The sequence below is a fragment of the Epargyreus clarus genome, unplaced genomic scaffold (genome assembly GCF_041222505.1).
Source record: "Epargyreus clarus isolate Ecla_fem2 unplaced genomic scaffold, WU_Ecla_fem_2.2 ptg000001l, whole genome shotgun sequence".
Lineage (NCBI taxonomy): Eukaryota > Metazoa > Arthropoda > Insecta > Lepidoptera > Hesperiidae > Epargyreus > Epargyreus clarus.
Genome location: NW_027332209.1, coordinates 3,020,992 through 3,048,984, shown reverse-complemented (window position 1 = coordinate 3,048,984; position 27,993 = coordinate 3,020,992). Strand labels below are relative to the sequence as shown.

General features: G+C 34.5%; 2 protein-coding genes across 2 annotated transcripts in view; both read right to left on the bottom strand.

Annotated features, from left to right (window-relative positions):
• The window catches only part of LOC140743353 (uncharacterized), a 44,353-nt gene extending 23,969 nt beyond the window's left edge, over positions 1-20,384 (bottom strand). The window contains exon 1 of the mRNA XM_073074532.1: positions 20,272-20,384. The gene's annotated coding sequence lies outside the window, so the exon portion shown is untranslated. The remainder of the gene's footprint in view (positions 1-20,271) is intronic.
• LOC140743235 (uncharacterized) lies at positions 497-3,565 on the bottom strand. Its single transcript, XM_073074359.1, has one exon. The coding sequence runs from the start codon at positions 3,542-3,544 to the stop codon at positions 935-937; it is 2,610 nt and encodes an 869-aa protein (XP_072930460.1). The 5' UTR covers positions 3,545-3,565; the 3' UTR covers positions 497-934.
• Positions 20,385-27,993: the final 7,609 nt, after the last annotated feature.

Here is a 27,993-nt window from a genome sequence, read left to right as displayed (position 1 = left end):
GTAGTTCAGAAACAATACAACACATCACAGGCGCTTGTAAATCCATTGTTCAGTCAGACTATAAACACAGGCATAATCAAGTAGCAGCAATAATCCATCAAAACCTAGCACACAGACATAATTTTATACCACACAAAATCGCATATTACAAATACATACCTAACACTATATTAGGCCAAATACACTGAATTAGCAATAGAAATAAAAAGACAATGGCAAGTTAGCACAGTTAAGACAATCCCAATTATAATTTCGACAACAGGTGTAATTCCCAAAACTCTAGATACCAGTCTTAACATATTACAGATGCCTCCATCCACACAGTCACTTCACCAAAAAGCTGCTATCCTCAATACTTGTCGTATTACCCGTAAATTTCTAGATTTATAACTGAAAAGTCTCCTCCGTCTACGCTTGGCTAAGGCCCGCGCAGCCGGATTAACTTTACCCCTTACAAGGGAGAATCAAAACAACATACATAATAATAATAATGCTTTATTGCCACACAAGATACAAAAAAAAGATAACAAACTTAAATCTAATTTACATTTTGTTGTGAGCAAAGGAGGAGTCTCAGCTTGTGCTAGCACGGGTTACCTCGTGCAGCGCTGTTTTTCAGACTCTCCCTCTCCCTCAGGTGTTGTTTGGGGAGTGAAGAGTTCATTCCCCGATCGCCGCTACGCTAATTTACTTCTAAGTATATTGTACATTTTGCAACAGAGTTTAACAATTGTGTGTGTGTGTGTGTGTGTGTGTGTATGCGTGTAGGTGTGTATGTGTGTGTGTGTGTGCGAGTGTGTGTGTGTGTGTTCATATGTGTACACGTTCGTGTGTCGAAATGGTCACATGTAGCTGTAATGTCGTACTGGGATGGGAAAAACAATATGCCTATGATAGTATAATACAGAATAAAATATATATAGAATAAAAAAAACTACTTAAAAAACTCATTCAGGGTTAAGCACTTCCAGTAAGCGTGTTTCAGGTTTTCTGCAGCAACTTGCTTTCTTAACAAGGCCGATTTATATTTTGTTTTGAAGGTGTCTGGGCTCATTTTAGTTCTTAGTGGTGGAGGCAGATCGTTCCAAATGCTTGCTGCAGCAAACTTGAAACACACTCGATATCTCTTTGATTTACATGCAGGCTTCACTAAAAGAGATTGCGAGTTTGAACGTACACTTCTATTAGATATATCTTTAACCCAAACAAGCTTTTCAAATAGATATTCAGGTTTCTTATTCCATAGTATTCTTTGTACGGTACAAGCAAACTGGAGCTCTCTCCTAGCACACATATTTAGAATACCCTTATCATTTAGGTAGGTGGTAATGTGCTGCCTTCTGGGGACATTGAAGCAAAAACGAACGCACGCGTTTTGTACTGTTTGTAAAGCTCTTTCAATGTTGGCATTCAGTCTAGGCCCGTATATAGAGCTGCAGTAGTTAAACTGTGAGAGCACTAAGGTGTCACATAGCAGTATTCGAAGTTCTTCTTTGATGTATGGCCTGATTTCGTAAAGGGTTTTGAGCTTGTAATACGCTGTTCTGATTTTATTATTTACGTGCTCTGCATAGTTTTGCTCTCCGTCTAGAGTCAGACCTAGGTTTCGAGCAGATGATACTCGTTGCAAATCAACATTATTTATTTTTATGGTGCCTACGTAATCTGTAACATTTTTAATTTGCGACTTTGTGCCCACTACAATATATTGTGACTTTGATGGATTAAGTACGAGGGAATTGTTTTGCGACCACTCGAAGATGCTGTGAAGATCTTCATTGATTTTTTCAAAAGCTTGTTGTATGTTTTGATGTTTGAAGGAGTAATACAGTTGGGTGTCATCTGCGTATAGATGATACGTGCAATATTTAATATGTTTGGGCAAGTCTGCAGTAAAGATAGCAAACAGAATCGGGCTTAGCAATGACCCTTGGGGAACACCTCGCTGAATCGGTGCTAAACAGGAGTTTTCTTTAGTACCATCTTTGTTATCTATAGACACCATTTGTAGTCGGTTAGTCAGAAATGCACGGAACCAATTACATGTTTTTTCTGCAAAGCCGTGAAATTTTAACTTATATAAAAGTAGTTCCGGCTGTAGATAGTCAAAAGCGCGTGTGTAGTCGAGTAGGACCAATATACTACTAAGTCCCATGTTGGAAGCCTCAGTCAAGTCATCTGACACGTTAAGAAGTGCAGTTTCTGTACCATGTCCTTTACGGAAGCCTGACTGGTATTTGGGAATAATTTTTTCTTTCTCGACATAGTTTAGTACTTGATCCAATACCACTTTCTCCACTATCTTCGATAGTACGGGTAATATTGAGATAGGGCGCAGATCTTTCAATTCTGTGACAGTTTTTTTTTTAGGAATGGGCCTGATCACTGCTTTTTTCCAGCTCATTGGGTACGTACCTGTTTCAATTGACTTATTTACCATATTTGTAATTACAGAGAGAGTCGAATCGAGAGTAAGCTTAATCATATCTATACTAATGTTATCATGTCCAGTTGCCTTGGTTTTAATATTATTAATAATTTTCCTAACCTCTGACTCCGTAGTAGTCTTTAGTTCAAAAGGGTCACATTGTGAATTGGTAATTTCAATATTTTTTTTACTTATATAAGTTTTGTCACACACTGGTAAGTCCAAAAAGTGCTTATTGATTTTATTCGGGTCATTCAGATGGTCAGGGATTATATAATTTTGAGACTTATGCAGCTGTGTCGAACTCTTAATATTTTTCCATAATAAGGCAGGCTTTTTTGAGTTTTTATTTAGGGTATAATTGATGTAACTTTTTCGTTCTCGTTCAATAGTAGAATTCACAAAGTTTTTGAGAGTTCGGTAATAGTCCGTAGAGCTGTTACTTTTATTTTTTTGCGCTTTTTTCAGTGCTTCGTCCCTCAGACTCATCATGAATTTCACCATGTCAGTAACCCACGGCTTAGGATTATCTCGAATAATTATTTTTCGAATTGGAGCATATATATCGAAAATCTTAATAATATTTTCATTAAATAATTTGACCATTTCATTCAGATTCTCTAGTGAATTTATATAGTCCCACGGAACCATTCTTAATTCTTTTGAAAGTTCATCAATATTAATATTTTTTAAGGTTCTTAGAAACTTAACCTGTTTCTTAAACTTAGGCTTTCTGACATCAAAATCTACCAGAATCAACGCATGGTCACTAAGGCAAGGATTATGTATGACCTCAACTTTTTTACATTTAGAACTACTAGTGGTCATGACCAAATCAAGCAATGTTTGGGAAACGTTTGTGATTCTTGTAGGTTCCTTTACCAGCTGTTCCAAACTATGATGATGACAGAACTGTAGCATTTCCTTAGCCTTAGAGTATTCTGTGTGGGTCATATCCACATTGAAGTCACCTAGTATGCAGGTAAGATCACGACCTGCCATGACACTGAGAGAATCACTGAGAGCGTCTAGTGCTTCTTGAACAGTTACGCTCTCCGGTCTATTGGCAGTTCCCAACGTTAATGTGGAGCTTGGTAGCCGCACTTCCAGCCACATTTGTTCGAGCGAAGATTCCGGGTGCCGTTTTACCCTTGTGGAGATTTCATCTCTGACATAAAATCCTACACCCCCTCCTTTCTTACCTTTTCTCGCCCTATGTAAGAATCTGTAATTAGGTATCGCGGGTGCAAGGTCCTCCTCTCCTTCCTTTAACCAAGTCTCGTTTATGGCTATGTTGTCCGGTTTGTGTCCTAAAACAGTTGCGAAAAATTCGTCTTTTCCAGTATTCAAAGAGCGGACGTTTAACAGTCCCAGTTTCAAACATTTTTTCTTTATGGTAGCCATTATGTTAATAATAAAATAGGAATAAGATAAGTGTAGTATGTATGTTTATGTATTGTATATGTAGTGTATATGTGTGTAAGTGTGTGACGCTTAAATGTACATATCGTTTGTGAAGCAAGAGTGACTTTGTTACATAGAATTTTGAAGGACATAACTCTAGTTACATAATAAAATAATACAGGCAGATAATAAATGGCAAAATAAACAAAACAATTAATACTAATGTTAACAAAGAAATGCAAGAGTTCAAATATCAGTTTTTCCAAAAACCCGCATTAGGTCCATTTCAGTGCTTATACGATGTCGTATATTTCCATCTTCCTGACGTACGAAGACTTTTCCTTCGCGTGTCCAAACGTATTTGAACTTTAGTTCACGTGCCAAGGCTCGCGCTTTTTGAAATAAGAAGCGATTAAGCTTGGTAAGTCGCTCATTTATGTACACAGGTCTTATGGGTTCAGGGAGTTTCAGGCCTTCAGAATTCAGGTTGCGCCGCGTGCGCGCAGATTGCAGCAGCGCGTCTCGTGTAGCGCGGCGTGCCAGGCGTAGTACAAGAGGTCGCGGCCGCACCATCGCGCCGCTCGGTACTGATGGTCGCTCCACGCCCGCACGCCCCGCACTCACTACGTCCCTTTCGTCTAGGTCCACGCCAATCTTCTTCGCGATAGCCATTGCAAGATGAAGACAGTTTTCATTAGCCACCTCTACACAGCCCATAATCTCTAGATCGTTTGATAACAAGGCCTGGTCCCGCTCCGCGTTGTCTGCCTGAAGCTGCCTGATAGCACTTTCAATTGTCGAGGTATCAGTCTGAATTTCTTCTGCCGGCTTATTTTCCAGAGTGGTTACTCTGGCCTCCAACTGCTCTATTCGTGTGTTTTGAGCTTGAATAGCGTTTGTTAGACCAACAATTGCTTCTTTAATACTATCTGTTTGAGCATGCAGCAATTCCTTCATGTACGTTTTTAGGTCATTAATCGTGGTATTATGAAGACCCATATTGTTTTCAGTATCCGTGTGTGGGCTACCGATATCACACATTGAGGGTATTCGAGCAGACCTAGAGCGTAGCGTAATGTTAGCTTCATCATTTATTGTTTCTCCCTCGACTACGGTGTGACTTGACCGTCTTTCCGTTATATCATCTATCGCTGCATTGCGCACGGGAGTATTCACATTTCCTTTTTTCGGTCTTTTGCTGGTGCATTCCGGGCAGCGCCACAGATCCTTTCGATCCGATAGGTTAAAGGACTTAATATTAATGTTTGCGCACTCGCCATCATATTTAGCCTTGCAAGTAGAGCATTGAATATATTCCTTTTTTGTTAACAGGTTTCGACATCCAGCACATTTGTACGGTCCACTCATCTTTTAGTTCAAATAGTCTCTTCAAAAAAAAAAAAAAAGCCGTACCAAAAAAATATGTAATAATAAAAAAAAAATTACGAGTAAAATTAACAAATAAAATTAATACAAAAAAAATATAACAAAAACAAATTAATTAAAAAAAGAAAAAAAAAAATAAAATTGCGATAAGCGGGCGAGAAGATTTGAACCCAAGTGTGCGGTGCAGTATGTAACATTAAGCAGTAGTTCCGCACAATACACCAAACGAGCTAATAGTTCTACAGCGAAAATATGGATTAGTTTGTTAAGTAATCAGCGGCAATCTATGCTTAGCAACAAGCTTATGAATGTTTGTGAGTCATCAACGGTTTGCAACTGACACTGCTTATTACAACACAACGGTCACTACAAATTCTGAGTTTATAAACGTTTATTCACGCACACTTCAACACTTTTCAAAATCTCTTTATCACTACTTTGTGAGTTGGCACATACTTCCAATTTGTGTAATTTTTAGGGCCGAACTTGCAGTATAAACAACTTGTTTTTAATTTTAATTGCGGGAGCACAGCAAGTACGTCTTAACTACTCCGCAGCGGAGGGGGGGGTGCTCGTGCTAATATTATTTTAAAATTTTAACAAAATATTCTTTTGATGATCGTGTATGTGACCTGTGTAAAATGATTTTTTTCTTAAATTTTTCTTCAGCTGAAATTTAATATACAAATATTAAACATAAATATAATTAAAATCTCTCTGTCATTTTTCAATTTTAACTTTGAAATCCTTTTTTGCTCGTCTCGAAGATGTCACAAAGATTTTATGCCTAAAAAGACACAAGATTCGTTTATGTAAAAAACATCATTTATATTTTAATGTAACCTTTAAAAGATACAATTCAATATAAACTTAGGAAAGCATTTCTAGAAATAAAGTTACTGCCACTTTAAAAAAAACTATTTGGAAGATATTTATTGTATTGTGATTGTGACATCAATGGAGTAACTTTTTATTACTGGTCAATTTCGTACACAACCTTATTGTCTAAATAATAAATATATTAACATAATTTTATGTATTCTTACAGTTATACGTAAAATAAATCGAAAGTTGTAATAGATGAATCATGTAAGATTTTACCTCAACTACTAAATCGTAGTAGTATTATGAATAATTCCCAGCCCGCAAAACCCCGAGTTCCCTGTAAGGCATTATTAACCTATCTATCATTCATGGATCGAATTCCTTCGGTATCCGATTCGGTAAACGTTTATCCAATTCCAAATCTATTTCGGTATTTCGAATTGATTGACGATTTCTTGTTTTTCATTTACATATAAATTTTATTATTCGCTAAATGTTATTTGTGTTGTTATTCTCGATATAAATCGGAATCTAATACTTGAAACTCACTTAGCTGGATAACGTTGACCTTTCAAGGTTATAACAATGTGAATAAATTTTACTGACATTCCCATATTCAACAAATTGTGTCTGTATTTCTCGTTAAATTTATCAAGAACAAATCATTACATTTTTTCATAATGTAGAAGTACGACAAACGAGCATGCAGTCCACCTGATAATAAGTAGCTTGAGCCGCCCATGGAGATTTGTCATCAACCCCAGATATAATAAGAGTCTTACCAGTACCCTTACCATGAGTTTTCAAAACATCCCACAATTTTACGTTACGTTTACGCAATCCATTATTCTGTTCCGTTTGCTTCAGTAGACTGAGTAAACGTAACAATATGTAAATGCTCAAGTCTTTTTGTCTACCTCACATGTTCGCAAAAAAGAGAGACAAAACATTTTATCAATTTAGACAATTAATGTTACGTTACTGACACTATAGTTTAGATACAATCCGCTAGGGGCGCTGATTGGAAATTGTATGGGCAAATACGTAAACAAATACCAAATCAGTCATATTTGTCAAAACGTAAAAATTAATGGTAAGGGTACTGAGGTCGGTCCCAAATACGTTGCTACCTCTGATGACTAAGTTGCAACGGTTCGGATAAGATAATTTTATAATATGGAATCTAATTCTCAAATGAATGATGAACGATGATTATTATTATTATAAGTATGTCTCCATTACTATAGGTACATAATTCAGTTGAACCTGTTAGTTATTATGTAGGTACTTGTATACTGTATATTATATGTGTATTTTTATCAATAATTTCTAAACATAGGTTACCATACAGTAAGTATATGTAAAATTCATTACAGGATAAAAATACTCAAATTAATCAGTTAATAAATTAATAGGAATTTTGCAGTTACACGCTACAGTTAAATGCTTAAATGTTCCACCGTAACATCCTGTTTGACTATTTGACCATTAGCTAATACGCATTTCCACTCACGATATGAACATTGATAGAGTATACAGTCATCAATCACACTATTCCGATATTTGCGGGAAAATCACAAAATTTACTGAACAAAACCAGGTTCATACAGCTTTTGTGATTTAATTACTTAGTATTAATAATTACTAAATATAATATGGTCAAAATATTTGGTAGTACGAGTCCACTTCTTTTACTGTCAAAAAACGTACCATTTAAGGAGCGCTGCTGTGTTCTGGTTTGAAGGGATATATTTACCAGACGTTTCAACTTAGTTGCTCAGGAGTAGTCGTCTGTGGCCGACCTAGAGTAGAACTCTAATCTTATCTGGGGTCGATTACTGATGTATGAGTAGCAGTGGCTACTTACCATCAGCCTTCATAAAAAACGCTTTCTACACTCACAGCCCTACACTAATATTCCCGATATCGTGGGTGCCTTGGACTCTAAATTCGAAATTTAGATATCTGTCTGGCCGGGGATCAAATCCGGGACCATCTGCGCTTCAGACCGGTATGGTGACCGCGCCACCACGCAGTTCGTCAATAAATAATTGGCCAAATGGAAGTCGAACTAGCTCACGGAGGTTTTCAAACCACCAATATTTTCATATTTTTTATTTTAAGCATTTGTTATTATAGCAGCCGTTGAAATAAATACATTGTGAAAATTTGAACTGTCTACCTATTACGGTTCAAAAGATAAAGCGAAAAACGTCGAGAAATAGCTGTCCCATTTATTTTCAACTTTTTTTAATTTTAGTATTTGTTGTTATAGCGACCACCTTTATACATACTCTGTAAACATTTTAAGTGTCTATCTATTACGGTTCAGGAGATAGAAGCTCTGTGACTGACGGACAGACGGACGGACGGACAGACAGACAGACAGCGAAGTCTTAGTAATAAGGATCCGTTTTTATCCTTTGGGTACGGATCCCTAAAAAGGTATGTGTGCATTTGGTATTAATACCGATGTTATTATTGGCATAATTCAAAATAATATAGGTAAACCATGTTTTAATACGTTGAAGCAGATGAAACCACAACGTAAACCCAGTATAAATTAAACAAACAAACATACTGTTGAAATTTTATCATTATAGGGTTAAAAATTAATGATCCGACAAATGTAGCCTTAACGACAGCCGGGGAACGTTTTAACCGAATTGTTGTTTAATTCAATTAATGTTTTATCGTCTGAAAACTACTGTTTCGTTTTGGTGCCGAACGTGTTAATAACGTTAAAATTACAATTGATTTTAATTGGATTGCAAATGGTTTCATTGAATGATAATTTTGTATTAATGTTGACGTTTTGGAAAGTTGTCAACAGAATAATATTTATTATATTATTTCTATTTAATAACGGTAGTTTTAAGAGGGAGACATACTGACATACTTTTAAATTCAGCTTAGTCCTCAGAGAGAGCAGCGCATGTGTGGCCTACCTGATGTAGGAGGCTAACTCTATCTGGGGTTGATTACAAATGTCCATGGGCAGCAGAAACCACTTACCATCAGGTGGACCATATGCTCGTCTGCTACTCTTATATAAAACATTAATAAACGCTTAAACGCTTTCTACACTCACAGCCCCACACTAGGATTTCCTGTGTCGTGGGTGCCATGGACACACACATAGACAAATACACAAACACCTAGACCCAGAAACAGAAATCTAAATTCATCATTTAGATATCTGTCTGGCCGGGGATCGAACCCGGGACCCTGTCATTGTCACCATATTATGTAGGTAGTGGTTATGTTTGCCGATAGATCAGACGAAGTAAGGTCGACTCTGTAATTTGGTGCTTGTCTTTTCGACTTATATTAGTGTATGTTAATTAGGTAGTATATAAACTGACTGTCCGTCTATCATATTGTGAGTAGTTTTCTTGATAATTTTCAATGAATATTAGATTTAGCTACATTATACGCAGCTGTGGCTTAAATGATTACAGTAATAATATTTATTTTGACAACATGGCAAAATTTTTTTACGTGAAAGTAAAATCGCGGTGCGTGTTCTGAAAAAGAGTGTGGTAATGATAAAATAAGCCGAATTACAAGACGTTTTGAGTTAGGTCTCAAAGCAGCCTTTATATTCAAAGGATTCCATCATATTACATTTATAATAACTGTAAAACGACAGAAGATTGGAGTTTCCATTTACAAATTGTCAAATAAGCTTAAAAGTTATATGCATAGCATGTCCCCGGTCAAAGCTTAGAAGCTTGATATCATTGAAATTAATTTGAAGCAAAGTCTACAGGTGTATTTGAGTTAAAGCAGAATGTATTATTCGCTATAAGCAAAACTAGGGGTGGTGGGACATAAGCTAATAAATATTAAGAAATATGTTTAACGTAAGATCGCTTAAGTTCTAATACGGCGAAACGCAAAAAATTGTAATTTTGCGTTACGCATATCAATCTTTTTTATAATATAGGAGTAGCAGACGAGCATGCAGTGAACTTACAGTGACTACTACCGCCCATGGACATCTGTAGTCAACCCTAGGTAGGATTAGATATTCCTACCTGAGAGCGACCACAGATGCGCCGCTACCCCTGAGGACTAAGCTGGAAAGCTTCAGAAAACCACACCCTTAAAACCAGAATACATCAGCGCTCAACACTGGTGTTAAGAAGCAGAAATAGATCGTAGTGCCACTGGAGTCGAACCACGAAGTGTTCTACCACCTTCAAAATTACTCACTCGTGTTTATTTGTTACTCACAAGATCTCTCGTAATACATTACAGATAATTGTTGCAATCGCTACCTCTACATTTGTACATGAGATCAGATTTAACTTTAAATCAGAGAGATCAGATTTAAATGACAAGCGAAGACTGCACCACTGACCACTGACCACTAGTAATATTTAAACGAACCTTCCATGGACAGAAATAGCCGTTTTCAAATAGGTACTCACGACACTTTTCATTTCCATTTTGTAGAATTCCAGATTAATTTAAAATTGAACTAATAATGGGTGACACTAATTGGGGCGTGATTCCGGCCACAATGAACCTTTCAATCTCAAAGATACCTTTGAATAAAAATTGCCTTTGCCCTTATTAAAAGCCACAAAAAATTCAGAAAGTCTTCTGTGAACTGTTGTGGACGATTTCATTTATTTCCAAACTTTCAAAATCAACACCACCTGCCAGAATCCAATGTGTCTTACAGTTATATTACAACGTTATAATCATAAAAATCGTGATAATATAATATCAGCTAATTTGAAACGGTTTTTAAAAATCTATGGTTTATGAAGTCGAGTAACATAGAGTTTGTTTTGTGTTGGGATATCTAATGGCTAATTATACATCAGCCATTATTCCGTGCTTCGGAGAGCATATTAAACCGTTGGTTTCGGTTAACATTGAGTGGCATTTTTAAAATGTTTGAGCTTTATGGGTATAAAATTGTTACATCCAACAACCGTTTGAGGTCCAATGCTGGTCATAGGCCTCCTCTAATTGGCGCCACTCCAACTGATTCTGTGTCCTTTCAATCCAGCAGTTTCCCGCTGTCTTCTTCAGGCCATTGGTCCATCTACTCAGGGAGCTCCTTTTGTCTAAGTGTGGTTACTGTTAATTTTTTTACTGGCACACAAATATTTGACTATTTTCAACTACTAACCTCAGCGTACCATTTATCAAAGGGAATGGAGCCAAATTATCAAATTTGCCATCAAATTAATGACTAATTTGTTTCCAGAGAGCTTAACTTGCAAATGGATTTGCTGTAAATTTACATAATTAGATAAGGGCACTGTCCGAGCACAAGCATCAACGATAAAACAAATATGAAGTCATAGATTAGTAAAGATACTTCGCCGCCTTGAAATTGAATGAAGCCACAAACGGCTTATTAGTAAGTTCTTTTTTTTAATTTTTGACAAATAAAAACATTTTTAGGGAAAATTTACGGATAAATAACTAATACTGCGTAACTTACATAATAAATAAATAATTATTTCAAATATTTTAGGGACATTTTAGCACGGAGACGTGGCAAAACTTTTTTGCGCAACTATTTCAATTCTCAAAACTGGGTACATTTTCTTGTAAGGAGTGAGTAATCTTTACCTATCTAGGTATGAAGTAATGCAATACTGATAGCCACACAGGTTAAATCCTACAATGGATACCAAGTCATGAACAATTTAGTGAATAAAATCTTACATAACTCGGCCCTACCCCTAAGTGTTCGGGTATCTTTACGAAGATTTCCTCAAAAAAAGGGGTAACGAAATGCATTTCTTTTAAGCATCTAGCAAGCAAGCTAAACGCATCTTTTTCTATAATAAAATCTCAATATTGTATTTTTTTTTATTTTAAATATTTTTATTAAAGTTATAAAGTTAAGTAACTTCGTAAAGATTACGAATGCTTTTTAGCATGAAATCTGAAAGTATGAGATTACTATGTAAAAGCTAGGAATAAGCTATGCCTACAGAGCTTACGTTGCATTTTATACTGATAACTGTGGCCATAGCCTATCGGTTAAAACTCGGTCCATTCGTCGTGGGACCAAGATTAAACTCTTTAAACCTATAGACTTTTATTAGAAAAAATGTACAAATACAAGTTTCGATAATAATTCACTATCTCACCGCAATTTTAATGGAACAAGGGCCTAATGATGTGAGCTAATTATAACTGCAATAGCGTCTACAATACGGTTAAATATGTACTTTTGGTCTCATTTGAAATTGGGATAATATTTCTCAATTAGCCTTACGTATGACTTTGTGGAATAATAAAACTGTTCGCTCTATTTCTCTGAAACTTATAGATGAGGACTAAGGGATTACATTTATAAATGGGATCCGCGCAAATTAATTGATTTCCGTGAATTCTTACGAGTAACCTATTTCCCCTTCAAAATACAAGTGAAAACGAAACAGTTATATTGTAATATATTTTACATGTTTCACATGTTTACATTTTGTTCCTTTCTTACCTTGAAACATTAGGTACAAGAGGCGTGACGCAAAGTTTACAGTTTTTATGGTAAAAACTTTTCGGCCATCCGAATTTATCCGGATAGAACCGGACCACACCAGAAATGTCTAACAGTTTGCAATAAATTTACCCGGAGTAAAACGGAAGTGTTTTATCGCTCCCAATAAATTTTATCCAAGTCTCTTTATACATATGATACGTCCTTCCATACGGTTTGAGAGGCTTCAATAAAATCGCGTTCTACTTATCTATGTGTACATTTTATCTTTTTTATGTAAATTTTGAATCTTAAAAAGATATAAATCGGAATATCTTTTTGACAAAAAGGAAGTATGTTACTGAAAATTTGTAATCAAAAATCTACTATACACTAGCCATATGCATAACATGTATGCATAGTATGCATGCCACATGCAAGATATCTGGTTCTGACTACACTCTTAATTGTGTCGTTGTATACCGTACCAAAAGTATTCGTCGGCTTTGCTTTACATCAGACGTATGTGACTGATATGAAACCTTTATTCTTTACTAGGTAGCTTTCTTTATTTCATCACTTTCATTATACTTACTATAAATTTTATGTAACCATTTTATTAAATTGAGAAACCATATCTGAGAAATCTAAAAAAAAAATCAAAGGTAAGTGAAGTGTACCAATTCGCACTTGACCAGCGCGGTGGACTATGGCCGAATCATTCTCATTCTGAGAGCAGATCCGTGCCAAGCAGTGTGATAGTAACGTGCCGATGATGATGATGATCTATCATCATCAATAATTGATTAACCTACCTACCTACCTACAAATATATTTGTTAACTTAATAATTTCTAAACTGATCGTATCATTTGATTTGATGTATGTAAGACTATGGCGTAGGATTAACATATTTATAGGCTACGTTCTACCCTCTAGCATCAACCGTAAATAGCAAATTCACTTACCTATATACCGACCACTGTAGGGTAAAATAATTTGTAGCTGTAAGGTAACTTTCGCAAGGATTATGGTAATCCTACAGATGAAGACATTTAATGTCCGTGAAATATGTATATTTCTGAAGAAGAAAAGCTTAGAATAATATTTCCCGCAAACATTTTTTCTTTGTTGATTTTTCAAATTCAGCCTTGGAATAATATTAGGCGTTCATAAATATTAATACTTCGCAACCATACCTAAGGGGGGAATTACGGAACGCCATCTACTTAATAAAACTAACACTGACTGACTGATATAGATTATGAATTATTACAGGATTTCCATTTATAACTTTTTTTTTAATATAGGAGTAGCAAACGAGCATGCAGTCCAAATCAAATCAAATCATTTTTTTTTATTCAAAATAGGTTCTTTACACTTTTGTTAGCACTTTTTGAATGTCGATACAACTACCACCACTTCACAAGGTGCGTTACTAGCCATTTGGACTAAGTTAAAATGCCTCAAATAAGTATGTCTCCCTTAACATACAAACCGGAACACGGCAACGGTTAACACTGCTGTTATGATATGATGATGATGATGATGAATATATAGGTATGGCGGTTGTGCCGCCGCAGTTGCACCACAAAGGGTACTATGTATATTGCCTATAAACCTTTTCAACGTTTGTTATTGCGATTAAAATTAATCTAAGTATGTTACTAACTGTCACCTTGATCATCCCCAACAATATGTATAAAATAATCCCTCAATAAAATGGAATATAAAAATCCATTCCAAGGAGTCCTATTCGACTTCAGTGGCCCAAAAACCTGAATTGCTTATTCAGTTTCTGTTTACTTACCATTTTGCAAGGTAAGCCCGATTAAGGTAAATATGAAGGTACGTTTAAGGCGAATTGGCCGTGAAATGAGTTTAGGCTGGAACTAGACATCAGAGAAATAAATCAGCTTACTAAAATAAGCTGAGACGCCATTCTTAAGGAACAACCTGATATAATAGAAGATAGTAAGGTATGAGTTGTACTAAGGCAGAGTAACGGGTAAAGATTTAGGAAGAAAATTATCGGCTGCAACGGATTTTACGTTTCACTACAGGGTACGGATCTCTCTTCATAACGGACATGGTCTACATTCACGTCACTTTAATGCAGTTTTCTATGACATTTTCAATGAAATTGATGTGCCACACGAGTATGCAGTCCACCTGAACGTAAGTAGTCACTGCCGCCCATGAATATATATCTCCAACTCCATAAAGAACAGAGGTTCTGTCTGATATCGATCACAGATACAATGCAGGTACTCAGGACTAAAATATAGTCTTAAGTTAGTCATCCGACATCATCCAAAACGCAAGAAATGCAATATCTTATAAATATTATAGGTATGATGGTGATACCTCCCAGATAGCATTATACTGTTTTAAAGCCAATACAGTTAATTGAGTAATAAACGGATTAATAGCCATCTAATGTCCAATGTTTCCAAATCTCTTATGAGACCTGAGACAAAGTTTGACGACGGTAAATTAACCATAAAAATCCGTAACGACGTCTTGATATGCTCCAAAACCAAGGAATTGCGCATGAGTGGCCACGACCGCGCCCGATTACTTAACTTTGTACATTGGTCACGATCTACAAAAACAATGGGACTATGCAATATGCATGCTTCATTGCGTCTGAAAGAATAAGGGCTCGCCTTTGATAAGTAAAATAGAAAGATACTTCACCGTCTTGAAATTGGTGAAGCCACAAAACGCTGATTTGTCATTTATTTTTTGAATCCTTAACAAATAAAAAGCATTATCAGAGAAAATGTACGTATAAATAACGAATACTATGTAATTTACGTAATAAATAAATAAGTATTTCAAATAATTAGAGACATTTTAGCATGGAGACGCGGCAAAACGTTATTTGCGAAACAAATTGAAATCTCAAAACTGATTACACTTCTTATTAGGAGGGATCTATCTATGTATTTTACTCATCTAAGGGGCTAGCATATACTAATAACAGGTTTATTATATACAAGTAATGTTAGAGGCAAAGTGTTTTCAGTGGATGAATCAAATTTGCTATCTTGTTCTACATAACATATCCTTATTTAAGAATGCAATTTTTCATTTGTTATCTCACAATATTCCCCAAGAGTCAAATATTGTTTCTGTCTCTACCAGAATAATACATGCCTATATTTATTCGCGCGCGATAGAACACGTGTCTAAAGTACGATAAAATAATATAATAGAAGCCTTCTAAATAAACGAGGAACACGGCTATAATCGGATTGCTGCTTATGTTCGGAAAATTATTTATTAGTTCAGTTTAATTAAAAGTAATCGGTAAATTAACGCGTTCCAACGATAAATTTTGCTCTTACCGTTTCTTGAGGTGAACGTAAATGTTGTTTAAATACTCATATCTGTTATTAATGTTCTGGGTTTAAACAGATAATGAACGCTGAATATTGTGTATTTCTAAATATTAATATAATAATTATATTCCGATTTACGTTATAGTATTGTACTAGATGACCCGGTGAACTTCGTACCACCTAATTATGAGTGACTATCTGTACCTCGTGGTTTCACTCGTGTAATTTATGTATTATGTCCATAAACTACTGGTAAATATTAGGAAATGGCCACAGGAGAACAGGAAAATAAAAAATACAATTAAATAAAATTCACTCTACCTCTCTGCACTCTGTTATTTTTTTACCTTTTTTTTATGTATGTACACGAATTACTCCGCCGTTAGTGAACCGATTTTAATAATTATTTTTTTATTGTGTTATTTTTTATTGTAGGTTCTAATGAAATTACAAAGTCAGTTCATCATTGACTATTTAAGGGTCTGATAATGTGGCTCGGAGACAAAATATGTAACTCCTCAACCGATGGGGATATTTGAGTTGTGTTTGAAGATATTTGGTGTAAGTTCTAACGAAATTGCAAAGTCAGTTCATCATTGACTATTTAAGGGTCTGATAATGTGGCTCGGAGACAAAATATGTAACTTCTCAACCGATGGGAATAATTGAGTCGTGTTTGAAGATATTTGGTGTAGGAGGTTCTAATGAAATTGCAAATCATTGACTATTTAATTAGGTTAGGTTGGAACACATAAGACAATATAAAACTAAGCGGGCAGGGCGCGGTAGCGCCCTGCGAGCGGGCGGTTCCAATCAATGTAAATTCAGACCGTACCTTAATTCATGATCACGTTTATACAATTTTATATTGTATTCATATAAATGTTATTATGTCATCACTAAAAAGGGTAAAAAAATTTTTAACAAAAAATACAACTGACTTCTATGTCACTACATAGTAAAAAATAATTCAAATAAATGTTGGTTTAGTACATATTTCTGAAGTCGGCGCTCAATATATTTCGTTCGAATTATTTTTTACTTTGTAGTGACATAGAAGTCGGTTGTATTTTTTGTTATTTTTTTTACAAACACGCGAAAAGAAGTACCTATAACTTCAATAACGTTTTTTTTAAAGAAAGTTTATTTACTTATAGTACTCTAATCGGGTTGTTGAATAGCTAAAAATGCTGAAACAGGTGTGTAAATAGAAAGGCGATTTATAACAGTCTTAAGGGTTGATCTAAAAAAACAAACAGGGACTCAGATGCTTCATTATGTCTTATGATAATTTTCTTAGTGCTCCAAATTAACGGATATTAAATTAAAGTTCCATACCCGATTAAACGACCCTAAAGGTTGATTTTCCAAAAACGGTGAAAAATGTGTTCTATTATTTTGAATCAAAAAGCTAAATTCCAATTTTCATAGACTTTGCTTCAAAATCTGCCGATTTCTAAACGAAGTGTCTTCTAAAGCCAAATGCAAATTTTTACAGTTTTTGCTTCCAAAATACAAACTTTCAACTCTTATTTATTCACGGAAACGCGGTCGAACAGGATAAAAAGTATCCTATGTCCGTCTCCTGGTTCTAAGCTACCTCTCCACCAATTTTCAGTCAAATTGGTTCAGCCGTTGTTGAGTTATAAAATGCTTCACGAAAACGCGGTCGAACGGGATAAAAAGTATCCTATGTCCTTTTCCTGCTTCTAAGCTACCTCGCGATTAATTTTCAGTCAAATTGGTTCAGCCGTTCTTGAGTTATAAAATGACTTCACGGAAACGCGGTCGAACGGGATAAAAAGTATCCTATGTCCGTTTCCTGGTTCTAATCTACCTCTTTACCAATTTTCAGCTAAATCGGTTCAACCGTTCTTGAGTTATAAAATGACTTCAAGGAAACGCTATCGAACGGGATAAAAAGTATCCTATGTCCGTCTCCTGGTTCTAAGCTACCTCTCCACCAATTTTCAGCCAAATCGGTTCAGCCGTTCTTGAGTTATAAGTGGAGTAACTAACACGACTTTCTTTTATATATATAGATATACATTCTAAAGGTGGTAGATTTATTGGTTTTGGAACTGTGTAGTCATCACCATCATACTTATTTCTGTCCCGCTTAAGGCCACTCTATGTGTTAGTCGCTGAAATGTTTTGTTTTCAATGTGTAAAGAGGCAGTTACATATACGAGGCATTCTTAGTTAGATCTCCAGGATTGCAATCATTAGCCAACCTCAGATAGCCTGCCATTTCGGACGCCAGATACTAAACAAAACAAGTCTTTACACAATCGTTAACATTATTTATTAATGTTTAGCCCAACACAGATCCAAATTTGAATGATTGTGCCACGTATTGACAAATTTAGATAGCAGTGACAGCCTAGTGGTTAAGAAACTTTCGATCGAGGGGTCCGCGTTTCAAATCCCAGGCACGCACCTCTGATTTTTCAAAGTTATATGCGTATTAGAAATTAATTATCACTTGGTAAATGGTAAAGGAAAACATCGTGAGGAAACCTGCAAACACTTGGCCAACGTACTATGGCCTAATCCTTCTCATTATGAGAGGAGACCCGTGCCCAGCAGTGAGAAAGTAATGGGTTGTTGATGATGATGATGATGATGATGATGATTGACAAATTTCGATATTTTCGAAAATTGGACAGATTTATCAATAAAAATAATCCAAATTTACAGACCTTTCTAAAACAATCTGTGCTACGTAAATTTGGTTGCAAGGTAAATTATGGTGTACGTATTTTAGTTTACTTATTAAGATTATAGTTTAATATGTAAATAACAGCTGGCAATATAATCTAACCAAACAATAAGGCCCTTGGAGGGAAATTGAAGTAAATATTATGTAACTACTTGATTAACCTTCAGAGGAATATCAGGAATCTGAAACTGGTGTAAATTTAGCCAAGCTTAATATGGGTGTAGCCTTGTGGGTGCCCTTTAGAACTCTACCCACATGCATGTAGGAGTATGAAAGGTAGAGAGTAAATAATTTTATGTTTATGGAGTAAGTCCAGATTTTTCTTAATAGTAAACGAATACGCATTATGTCTGATGGCGTCAAAAATAATAGTTGTATAACAAAAGAAGGTAAATAATAAGTTCCTACTATTAAGACATAAGGACCACGCAAAGGGTTCCCGGGTTCTAGTAAGTCAATTAAATAGAATTAAATTTAGATTTTGAGCGTTTTTATATTATATGTGTTCATGACAATATGACGCAAGTAATGGGCGGGGGTATAGAAAAAGTTTCTTTCATTTATTTATTTTTATCACTCAATATATATTTTTATAAGTAGTTTATTATACCTACAGCTCTAGCTTACCACACAAAACTTAAAGTATAAAATAAAATATGTTTTTATATATTACTACATTTAGCAAAATAAAACAAAACAAAATTAAACTAAATTTACTACAATAATTGTAAATCTATTATCTGCTCAATATGAAGCGTCTCTAAAAAAACATGTCTACTACTCCTTATATCTTAATAAAATCCTTAAAACTTGAGGCTAATATTAAAAATTTAAGGATATACGACGCGTTTTATTTATCCCCAAAAAGATACATTTGTAGAATACATACAAAATCAAGCTTCCATATAAATTGTTACGTTTGAATACAAACACTGTATCCTTATTACGCTCGAATGAATACTGAATGAATGCGGAAAAGAAAAATTCAATTTCGACGACATTTTGTCCAAATCGAGTGTTACGTATATCGAAAGAAAGGCATATAATTGGATTTTACCAATATTATGCTTATTTTATTGTCAAGAGTCTTTAAAAATTGTGATAATGTGTGTAAAAAATTGTATAATGTTTTGTTTCTAAATGTAAATATTCATAACATTATTAGGTGTGTTTTGTTCATTAAATTCACGTCCAAGTGAATGATTCATGAAATACTACATAATATAAATTGTGATTGTAGTATATAAGTAACATAAGCTTCATAATAATTAAGTGCCTTCAGTTATAATAAATACACGGCTATACATATTATATATACGCAGTATATAAAATACAATATATACGTGTATATTTAGGCTAAAACGCGTAAATATAGTATATTAAAAGTAATTTATCGTCTTAAAATTGTTTAAAAATTTACAAAATTGCACCGACTTTAAAAATAATTTTAAACCCCTCAAATCTGTGGAGAAATATTAATAATTGATTTATTTGAATACTTTTATTGCCAAAATAGTGGGATCGGAATAGATTTAACTTGATTATTGACTTTATTTTATTTAATTGTTTCTATGATAATTACCTAATACATAAGTATATTTTTATTGCTATTTATCTCAATATCGAGTTATACCACTAATAAAAACAACTACATATCAAGCAGCTACAAAGCGAAATGCACACAAACTTCTCAAAGGCAAACTTACGTAGAAGTCCGAAGCACGCACTGGTAATCACTAGTTTCCGTAACAAATCGCGTTTTTCCGAACTTGGCCTGAATTTTCGACAACGTTCCGAACGGTGCGGTCTCGGGAACGGTACTGAGGCAACTGGGGCGGCGCGGACCGGGGTTACTCCCGAATTTGACAATGACAAACTAGTAATGCTCCTTTGTTTACTTTTGATATTCGGTCACATATAATTGGTAATTATTGGTGATTTTTAATGGGTTGTCACTGTTGTTTAATTTAATTATAACGATATATGATGTGTTAGATAAATTCGTAGACAAATGTACTTAATGTTAATAATATTTTATGACACGATGTTATTATAAAATAAAACATTGAGTAAATTTTCAGATCAAATTAATTCTATATGAATAACTCGAATAAATTTAAAGTATTTATTTTAGGATCAAAAATATAAAACATACGTAAAATCAACAAAATAGTAATATCAAAAGTATTTTGATATTTTTACGTCACTTAAAAATAAATTTAATTTTTAAACAACTTCTGTATTATTATGTTTAATGTCATTTTATGATTTAAAATGAAAAAAAAACAAAGTCTAGTTTATTATAAACGTTACTTACATCGTAGAATAATAAACCTTCCTGTTATAAAATACTTAAGACGTTTATAATGATGCTAACCACCTACACCAAAACTCTACATTTAGATATAAGCTTAACCGGGGAACGAACCGTCTATAATAAGACCTCTGCAACGTGGGCTTTCAACTAAATTTTGAAGCACAAAATAACAGTTTCAACTTACAATTTGTAGTACAAAATAACAGTTACCGGCTACAAAACCCACGTCAGAAAGCACTTTGTTATAATTTGTAACATCAATTTGGATGGAAGCTGTAATCACTACATCCATAAAGTGGAAACTTAATTATAGTTGTTCATAAAACTAGTGATAGATTATGTTGCGAGAAATTCAATAACGCTTTTGTCAAACTTGGATCTTTGCAAGTGATATCTGGCGTTAAGTGGGAAACATTTCATAGAAAAGTAGCCGAATGTAAATTAAAAGTCAATAGTCATAGATGTAGAACGTCAGTCTTTACTGGAAGTTGATAATGATAATATTCCTAAAAGATTACAATAATTTTTTTTATTCACAATAATAAAGTAGAAAAGACCAAAGAGAAACCAGTAAATAAAATTGATAAATTAAATATCAATAGTCAAAATTGGAGATCGTCAGTTTTTTCTGGAAGTTGATAATAATAATATTCACATTAAAATAAAAATTAAGTAAACAATCGAATATTATTATATGTATAATAATAAAGTAGAAGAGAATACCAGGAAATAGAGAGTAAATAAATATATAATGGAAATGTCGTTGGATTCGTCTAAGTTGTGGGACTGACATAGCTTATACATTTAAAATTTAAAATGTAATTTATAAACTCGGATGTTTTGTTTTTATAATAATTCTCTATCCACCATTATAATAATAATAACCATGTTATCCACTACAATAAATTGCAACTCGTAAACTAGCAATAGTCACACCAAAAATCTAGTACGTTATCCAATATGGAATTAGACCCCAATTTCGGGGGATGGTGATAAATACCCGCTGATAAGGAGTGGCCCTCCACCCATAATGTCTATTGTCTCGGAAAATAACTTCCGATTGGTTTCAACCCCTGTTTTGATATGACTCACACCACCTGCTATCACTTATGATATTAAACCCTTGTCTACATTATGATGATTTCGTACAGATGTAGAGTTTATATTAAGAAATAATTTTCAATATTTTAAGAGTATTATAGAGATATTTTTTTTTATAATACAGGAGTAGCAGACGAGCATGCAGTCCACGTGATAGTAAGTGGCTACTGCCGCCCATGGACATCTGTAATCAACCCCAGATAGGATTAGATATTCCTACCTGAGGTCGGCCACAGATGCGCCGCTACCCCCGAGGACTAAGCTGGAACGCCTCGGAAAAGTCTCTTTCCCTTACCACACCCATCAAACCGGAACACAGCAGCGTCTAACACTGCTGTTATTAGGTAGAAATAGGTGTGGCGGTGGTGCCGCCGGAGTCGAACCACAAAAGGTTCTACCACATTTAAACTTACTTGTAGTATTGAAATAAATGAAGCTAGGTTCCCTTTGAAGATGTACTTCTATTGGTGCTTTAGGAAGTTTAACTTTCAGTAAGAAACGGAAATGTTACGCGCCGAATACGGAAGTTGCGTATTGTTTATCGTATCGTATAGTTCGATGCTAGTGAAGTTGGCATTCGAAGATGTAACGTAATGTAATACAAACAAATTTTAAATTTTATAATACTTTTAACGGGAAATTGTATTGTAGAGAACGTTTTGAAATTAAGACGTAAAATCACTACATATTTAATTAGATTTTGATAACAGAAAAAGTCGTCTGCTAACTTTGTAAGGTATGTAGTCGAAATTTCAACATGCGCTTTCTTATTTTTTGTTTCAATACAGTAATCTTTACTAAATCTTATAATAGCAATAACTCCTAAGTTATTAATCATATCACACATATTTTATATGTGTGATATGATTAATAACACATATTGTGAATCTGATCACACATATTTTATATGTGTGATCAGATTCACAACTTAGGAGTACTACTATTTGTCAGCGTTATATTACAAAATACCAAAACATGAAACGAGACAAGTACCTACAAACAGTTGAAACAAAACAAAAGCTTGTTAAGAAAATCCAGTTAGTTTTAGTTATTGTTCAAAACTTCAAAAAGTAATCGAAACTTCAACAATAAGATTCAAGTGTTACTTCAACAAGGTCGTCCAAACTCAACATCGTAATAATACTATTATCTTATGATATTACCTGCAAATTTACTGAGAAACTCAACAATAGTGCACCGTTCAAACTTTACTTTGTTTTACGCATACTGAAGAGTTTTATTACACTCTGAAGAAATCTTAAGTACACTCATAGTTTATTGCCCGCCTCTCAAAATGTATGCTGTTGAATATCTCGGCAATTCTCCGTAATATAAAAGGCACTTCACTTGTATTCTTTCATTTTAGGGTTCTGTACACTCGATGAAAAAACGGAGTATTGCACGACTCATGATGCGAAGCATCAGAGAGTGCTTTACGATCGAAAAATTTTTTTCGCTTCATTTTGGCGGCTATTTTTATTATTATAGCCTTGATAGTTCACGGAATCAAGATATTTTGCATACTATTGTCGAGATAATTTAATGGAGATTAATTCCATACTTTTTAAAAATTGATTTACTGCAATAGAATTGGAAAAAAACACCAAAATAGGTCAAAAAAATTTCCTGTCCGTCATGTGTGAAACCTGAAAACACTGTAACTTGTGAAAAAATCCATCATTTGAGTTAATTTTTTTTTTAAATTGTAATCGACGATTGTAGGTCACTGAATGCGAATGATTAATTAATTCAGTGTCGTTTAATTGCAATTAATAAAAAACGAAAACTACAAGATTAGTATATCTATAGATATTATGTACATTTATTCCACCAGGGGCGCTTGTGCAGTACCTTCTTCCTACTACAGCTGTTTTTTCGGCAATTAATTTTGAACGACTTAAGTTTTTTTTTTTTTTTATATATTTCATAATTAAATGAGCATTATGAGTCGTGCACTTTTGGATTTTCCAAACTTTTGTATATAATTAATATTGTGAGTAAAATATGTTTTAAAACTTTAAAGAAGTATAGGGAAGTTTTGTAAATACGAGTACATGTACATTTCCAAATTTTGAATATTTTTAAAGTAACTTATGTTATGTGTATAGAATTTGGTAATGAAATATACACCAAAGGTACTCTCATGCATTAATGAAATAGGTAGCTTAAATAATAAGCGTTTATAAGGTACAATTTGGAATAAGTATAAATGCATTGTTTATAAGGTATAAAAGATGATGATGTTGATACAAATATTTTATCCTGCTAATCTCTTTCAAAGTGGAAGGACTTATCAAAAATAATTGAATTTCGTTTGGAAACAGATTTATACAGAACCAACACCAGTCGAAGAGACACACTGCCATTTTCTTAATAAAACAAACTTCTATGAATGTCTCAGACTTTGACTATAGAATCTTGCGATTTTAGTACCTATTACTAATAAACAGAACTTAGAAAACTCAAAAGTAAAATTTAAAGGATAAAAAATATCTTTGTTTCACGTTCAATTTCAGTTAGTCTTACTCTTTAAAAGAAAACTTGTGTTGTGATGAATTTACACAAAGTGCGGAGAATTGTAAAATTTAAGGGGCGGAATTCTTACACTATAGGATAGTATTTGTGATTTTATGATGCTTTCAAAAATAAATTGTATTTTTTGGTTTATTTCTTGTCTTTGATTTTTCTGCATGTAATTTTCTGTAATATCGCTAGACACAACTCTACCTATTTTTTGATTACACACAGTATACAATTCAAACTGGTTATTTATTAAATTTATGATTAATACCAGTCAACTTCATTGTAATCCATAACCATTAAGTGCTTATTGAGATAAACTAATATACCCATCACAAATCATTGTTGAATTGTATATTACGAGTCAATATTATTCAAGTGATTTAATAAATACGTCCAAAAATATTAATCCATAATACGCTTTTATCCTACGGTGATTATTCTCAATGCGAAATATGAATCCTCATTGTTGAGAACCTATAAAAAATCAAAATACGTGTTATATTAGAAATCCCGGCACCCCTCGTTATGAAATTATGGTAATGTTGGTAATCTTTTGTTATACTCCATCCTTATATTTAACGCAGTAAGGTGTAAGATAGTGTAACCGAGTCATCGAAGGGCTATGGTGTTGGGTTCCCTTTTTCATAAAGAGATTATTAGGGAAGATCTCCCATACACTTTCATTCGTGTTTGAATTTGGGAGGCTTATGTTTTGGGGTAAACTTTAATAAAAGAGAAAGACTTACGCCACTTCCCGTCGATTTTGTTATTTATTGGCATATGCGACGCGGCCACTATTAACATTTATCGGATGTTGAATATTTAATGCCTCTTGTTATTTGCGTGTTGGGTTAACTTTGTAGTGTATGTGAGAATGTTTTTTTTTCGTTATCCATTGTACGAGTATTTGTAGATGTATATTTTAGCAGTTATAAAAATACACGATATATTTTTATGAAATTGCTACCACATTTCACAATCTGTAAACCACACTCACTTTGACCACAATTTGTAAACGAGTAGAAACTTGATACATTTTGAAAATAACAATAATGAATCAATTCAGGGTACCTCTTAGTCTGTAAAATGGTTTTTATATTTTATACTTTGCTGACGTTGAAATTTTATATTCGTACTTCTTAAACATATATTTTAGGGACCAAGTACGTAAATACGTAAAGTCTTTGGGTCTGACTGAGAGAAACAATCGCCCGAATTTCCGACGAAGCCGATTTTGACGGCAGCAACGCAAAGCTTATAAATTATAGTTATAGTTATCATAGTATCTACATATGCTTATGAGTGACTTTAAAATGAAGGCTACCTTAACATCAGTGGGCTTTTCATTATATAATCTGTGACTACCAAATACCATTATCTATTACATACAAAAATCATCTGTGCCTCAAAAGCAACTGAAACGCCTACCCATTAAACCAAATTATCCGTGTTTCACTAGTGTGTCATTCGATATTATTTACGTGATGTGACCGGAGCTCCAATACCCGGAATCCCAATCCGGACATAATGAATGTTTCAATTACCCGGAGTGAAGTTTCGCTTTGCATTTTGACTTGCAAAGCAGACAATGACAGGTAACGAATTGTGTTTTTATACACAACTTTTTATAAGATAAAAATGGCGGTTTCAACATCCATAATTTACGATGTGGTTTCCTATGTATTGATTACAATGGACGTACGCAAGGATAAGTACACTAATATGAGTCTGGAGTTGCATATGAACTTGCATCACCTGACCAGCAACTGATCAAGAGTTCTGACCGCCCTAGGCTAATTATGAAGACGCGCCCCCACCGTTACGATAGACCTCAAAAGTAATATATTAGTTTTAACTTTGTTTACTAGCATGAAATTAATAGTGACGAAGACACAATTTTCGCCCCCCCCCCTCCCCCGATCCTCGCGCCCTATGCTGCAGCCTAATTAGCCTAAGGGTTAATCAGGCCCTGCCTGACGTTAAGTAGTCACTGCCGTCCATGCAAATCTGTAACCAACCATATAAAACAGGTTCTTCCTAAAGCCGATTATAATTGCGTTTCTACTCCTGAGAATTTAGATGGTCGCCTTGTATGTAACGACGGTGGTACAACCCTTTAAGGTTCGACTCCGGCGGCAACATCTCCACACATATTTCTGCATATTAACAGTAATGTTAAGCGCTGGTGTGTTCTGGTTTCAAGAATGTGGTAAGAGAGACATACTTTTCCGCGGCTTTCTGGTTTAGTCCTCAGGGGTAGTGGAGCATGTGTGACCGACCTCAGGTATCTAATCCTATCTGGGGTTGATTACAAATGTCCATGGGCGGCAGTAGCCACTTTCCTTCATGAATCATGACAGACATCCGTAACTAATCCAAACTAGGAAATATCCGAAACTTCGAATCTACGAATTTGCGTATAGATTGGTCCTGTTTAGTCAGATTATTTACGTGGCGTCGCAATCGGGTCGTCCCGATATGTGACTTCCAATTCGGTCAAAATGAATGCTTTAATTAACTAGGATGAGGTTTTGTGTGCGGCTTGCATTGCTGAGAAATATGTCATTTCACGGTTTTGCTGTTCTGGTCATGACGTTTGATAATAGAATTCCTCATAATGTTTTTCGATACGAAGATGTCCCAAAAGCAATCCTAATAAATAATTATTTCCTTAGCAAATGTTATATAATGCATACATATTTAGATATATGTACAAGTATACATAATGTTTCCGTACCAACAAATATTCAAGTTTTTAACCGACTTCAAAAAAGGAGGAGGTTTCTCAATTCGACCGTATATATATATATTTTTTTTTTTTTTATGTTTGTTCGGCGATGATTTCACGATGCCGCGACCGATCGACATGATTCATACACCATTGTATGTGGCTAGTTTCACAGGGGGTCCCATTTCGAGGAAATTTGAAAATATCCGCCAGTTTTCCCGGAAAATTGGAAAAACCCGATTTCATATAAACTTGAATAAGTCGAGTATTACTTAACCAATTTTAATTTTCTTTTTTTCATATGAAAGGGAGTTTCGTTGCGGTACTTTCCTACCTTAACATTAGTATGCTCTGATGATTAGAATTTAAGTTATGGGGTGGAACTCATCATCACTACCCCTGCTTTTTACATATTTTATGACAACTTACCTTCTGCCCACTCAATTCTCATGAAATTTAAAATGAACATTGAGTATCTAGGTTAACATGATATGATGGAAAATTTGACCTTCAACTCTTCAACCCTGGTAATGCAGAAGTGCCTCCTGCCTCAACCATACAAGTTAGGCATTTGGAACTTATGGATATTTAATAAAATCGATAAGTTGAGATATATGATGGAAAATTTGACCTTCTACTCTTCAACTCTGATAATGCAGAGGTGCCTCCTGCCTCAACCATACAAGTTAGCCATTTGATGCTTATGAATATTCAATAAGGTTGATAGGTAGAGATATATGATGGAAAATTTGACCTTCT